General features: G+C 34.3%; 1 protein-coding gene across 1 annotated transcript in view; it reads right to left on the bottom strand.

The window, feature by feature from the left end:
* The window catches only part of LOC110030103 (TORTIFOLIA1-like protein 3), a 57,097-nt gene extending 55,780 nt beyond the window's left edge, over positions 1-1,317 (bottom strand). Inside the window, 1 exon segment of the mRNA XM_020732673.1 lies at positions 1,184-1,317. Coding sequence (XP_020588332.1) covers positions 1,184-1,317 — 134 coding nt within the window.
* Positions 1,318-4,085: the final 2,768 nt, after the last annotated feature.

The raw sequence follows: 4,085 nt of genomic DNA, 5'->3' as shown, positions 1-4,085 counted from the left end.
AACACGAACAACAGTTTGTTCGCTCGTGTTTGGCTCGAAATGGCTCGAAAAAAAAATTATATAACTTTTTATATAACAATATATTACATATATTATTTATATAATAATATATTATATATATTTATGTCTAAGTTTAAATCATAATATCTCATGTGGCAATGTGGTTAATGTCTTCTTTTGTATATATTTAATACAGGTTAGAATCCCACACTTTACATTTATTTTTCTCAATTTTAGTTTAACGAGCCAATTTCGAGCCGAACACGAACACAAATATTTAAATCGAGCCGATCACGAACACACTGCTCACGAGCCGATTTCAAACACGAGCCGATTTCGAACACGAGCTATTTCGAACGAGCCGAACACGAGCCAAGCCTGAGCTCGCTCAAGCTCGGCTCGTTTACCGCCCTAAATTTGATGCATCCATCGAATACGATAAATCCTATTTAGCTTAAATCTAACTTGCAGCCAAACATCGCCTAAACATCACTATCTTCAACTCTACATTTCTCTTTCTATCATCTTATAAGAGCAAAAAAATTTATATTTTTTTTTCCCTTGAATAGAAAATTGCAAGACAAAGCATGTGGAGCTCCTCGTGCATGGTCCTGAGAAGGCAACAAAACGAACAAGCGTCCCTCACATTGGAATTCTGGCTCTTTGAAGTTTGGATAAAACGGACTGCCATTTACATACACACCATTCATTCTTACGTATTTACAAATGTATCATCTATACTACGTTTTTTTTCATTTGGGCCACCCAAATTTTCATGTTATATGAGCAAATACCATTATATTAACTTTTAAAATTTGCATTACTCCTTTTTATGCAGAGGTAAGGTAGCATATACATAAAAAATAGATGTTTGGACGTGGATACGTAAATACATAAAACTTGGGTGGTGTCGAGAAATTAGGGCGAAGAAAAATAGGAATCGACACAAATCCAGAAGATCACACAGAGATTTACGAGGTTCGGTAAAGATGCCTACATCATCGGGAGCAGAGCGGTAACTCCCTTTTTAATATTCAGAAAAGAGTACAGAATACAAAATTCGGAATCTCGGGCTCTCAGAGAGTCACCTAGGGTTACAAACAAGACATATATATAATCCTATAGTAGAATATGTAATTACTTAAATTATCTATGTACCAACCGTGAGGTGTTGCCCCCGCACCTGCAACCCACATAATGAGACTCCCCCAATTGGACAGATCCTTCCGCTCCACTCCGCTCGTGGGCTCCGCTCTGCTCCACTCCAGCATCTGTCTCATTTATGGTATATGAGTCATACCTAACAAACCTCCACATTGACGAATATTCAACCCCTTTAGGAGAAATGCATATACCCCAACAAATCTCCACCTTGGCGAATATCTATCCCCTTTGGAGAATTATATCATGGAGTTTCCTATGCACCAATGTGGGTTAGGCCACCACGCTTCGGTTGCGCTCTCGCTGATCTCCCCAACCCACTAAATTCCAAGAGACACAACTCTTCAATTCCAAGAGACAACTCTTCATTTCAAGACACTCCAAATTCTGGTATTATGAGTCATACCTAACAAATCTCCACCTTGGCGAACATCCAGCTCCCTTAAGAGAAATGCATATACCCAATAAGTGGTATGTATGTAAATCTTCCTTATAACACAAATTCAAATTTACTAGATTTGTTAAAAATTAAGGGGCATTTAAATACAGGCAAATCACGTATTTCATGCATTTTTTATGTCGCATCGAACATATCAGTATCATGAAATACACCTTTTCATACATCGATAAGTTGTCATATAAAGTCGTATATTTACTTATATAACCTCTAATATTTAGTATCACATAGAAAATATCACTACTAATAATATTTTAAAAGTGAAACATGTCTTCGCATGCATTAATTCATCACACCAAATAGTTGTAAATGTAAATATTAAATTTTACTTTGTTAGATATGTAAATAAAAAGTAATTGTATATGTGGTATATATGTAAAATTTTAAAAATAATAAGAGAATTAAAATTTGTATAAATAATCATCAGTAATAATATATTTTACACTTAACTCTCACAACTTTTTTAAAATTATTTTTGTAATAATTATCTCATTTTGTTCAATTATAATTGTTGGTGTCGGTTGAGCGAACCTGAGTTTATTTCACCTGATTCTTCATACTCAAGTTAAATCATAGTTTCTGCTTGGTCTCTTTTAGATATTTTAAGACTGACGTTGTACTCTCAAAATTTTGCTTCACCGGTTTTAAATCATAGATGCGTGCTAGAAAATTCACGACGGTAGAGTAACGAACTATCGTCTTAGCATTGTACGAAGGTTCAGTACACACATAGATGAAAAAGAAACAAGTGGTGATGACTCAAGAAGTTTTTACGTGGAAAACCCGTAAAGGGAAAAACCACTGGGCATGGCCTAGTTGCGAAAATCCACTATTCAATTGATGATTACCAAAAGACATTATCCCACAAACGGGAAAAGGGTAACTATATTTTTTTCAGATTACAACGTTAATTGATAGTTGGCAGAGGTTGAAGACGGTCGACGATGGTCAACGGAGATTGGCGGTGGTTGACGACGGAGGTCGGCAGTGGTCTTCGGCGGACGGTGATGGTCGACGGCGTTCGACGGTGGTCGACGACGATCAACGGTGATGCTGAGTTGCAGCTTCTCCTCAAGGTCTCTGGCTCTCTCTGTAGACTTTAGTTTCCCCTCATGTGATGAGTGGGGGTCTATTTATAGTGTTTTGGGTGCAATTAATGCAGGAATATGAACCATTTTGATCGGACGGTCTGAAGAACTTCCATCGATCATACAACGTTTAATGAACATTTGAGTGCTTTAATGATGTCAACATTGATTGATCTTGGGCTCGTTGGATTCTTCTTGTCGTGCCGCTCGTTTCGATTCGAGTATACACTTGTCATATTTGACAATCGTTTGACCTTCCAAATGTGTCTGAAAATCTTATAAGTGTGGTTCAATGACTTGACTGGGCTTGATTTGACTCGGATTGGCCTAGTTTTAATATCATTAGGTTCGTCTCATCGATAACTATAAGTTTGCTGAAATCAGAGCTCTGAATGAATTTCTATCAAGATCTGAATGTTTCTTGTTCAAAATATCGTCTCACGATATGTGTCATGCCTTGAAATTCGTTTCGGATGATGAAAATTTATTGGTGGCGTATCATATATATATATATATATAAACACACACAAATAAATAAATAAAAAAGAAAAATTTACTGATATACTAATATACCAACTATTTTTTATGTATTTACGCATCTAAAATCAAAATTATTATGTGTACATATAAGCGACCTTATCTAATGCACATTTCATTTTATTAAGTTAAAATAATAATATTTTTGATGTGATATAAGAAATTAGGATGACATAATAAAAAAATAAAATTTAATAATGTGATATATAAATACATAGAAATTAAGTGGCATAAATGTAAATGCCATAAAAATATTGTTTTCTTTAGATAAATGCGGGCCTAGGCCATAATGTTGAAGATCTGAACTTGAATTATATAAGAATGGGCTCAAATTTCAGTTAATATAATGTTGAAGATTTGAACTTGAATTATATAAGAATGGGCTCAAATTTCAGGATATATATTTTGAAACTATATAAAGCTCGTATTACAATAAATTTAAAGTAAATATAACAGCTTTCAAGCTAGGCCATGTTAATTTAATTTACATAGGAATATCTTGATATAAATATTGTCTGAGATTATCCCATGCTTCGTGAATAGCCTCTGTTCGCAGCTAGTGTTCAAATCGTTTTATTAGTAAATGAGTCGAACATGAACAATTTTTTTATGCTCGAATTATAAACAAGTCAAATACGAACAACCATGTATTCCATTGGGTTTAGTTAGGTTTAGCTTAAAATAGACAAAATTTATATTTTGTTCATAAAATAATATATTATATATATTTGTACCAAAGTTTAAATCATAATAGCTCATGTGATCATGTGGTTCTGTGCATTCTCTCACCACATAAGTGATGCAGGTTCTATTCTAACACCATACATATGTTTTTTTTTTTT

This window comes from Phalaenopsis equestris, unplaced genomic scaffold, assembly GCF_001263595.1.
Source record: "Phalaenopsis equestris unplaced genomic scaffold, ASM126359v1 Scaffold000656, whole genome shotgun sequence".
In the NCBI taxonomy this organism is placed as follows: Eukaryota; Viridiplantae; Streptophyta; class Magnoliopsida; order Asparagales; family Orchidaceae; genus Phalaenopsis; species Phalaenopsis equestris.
The sequence above is the reverse complement of the archived record's forward strand: the minus strand, read 5'-3'. Positions and strand labels throughout refer to the sequence as shown.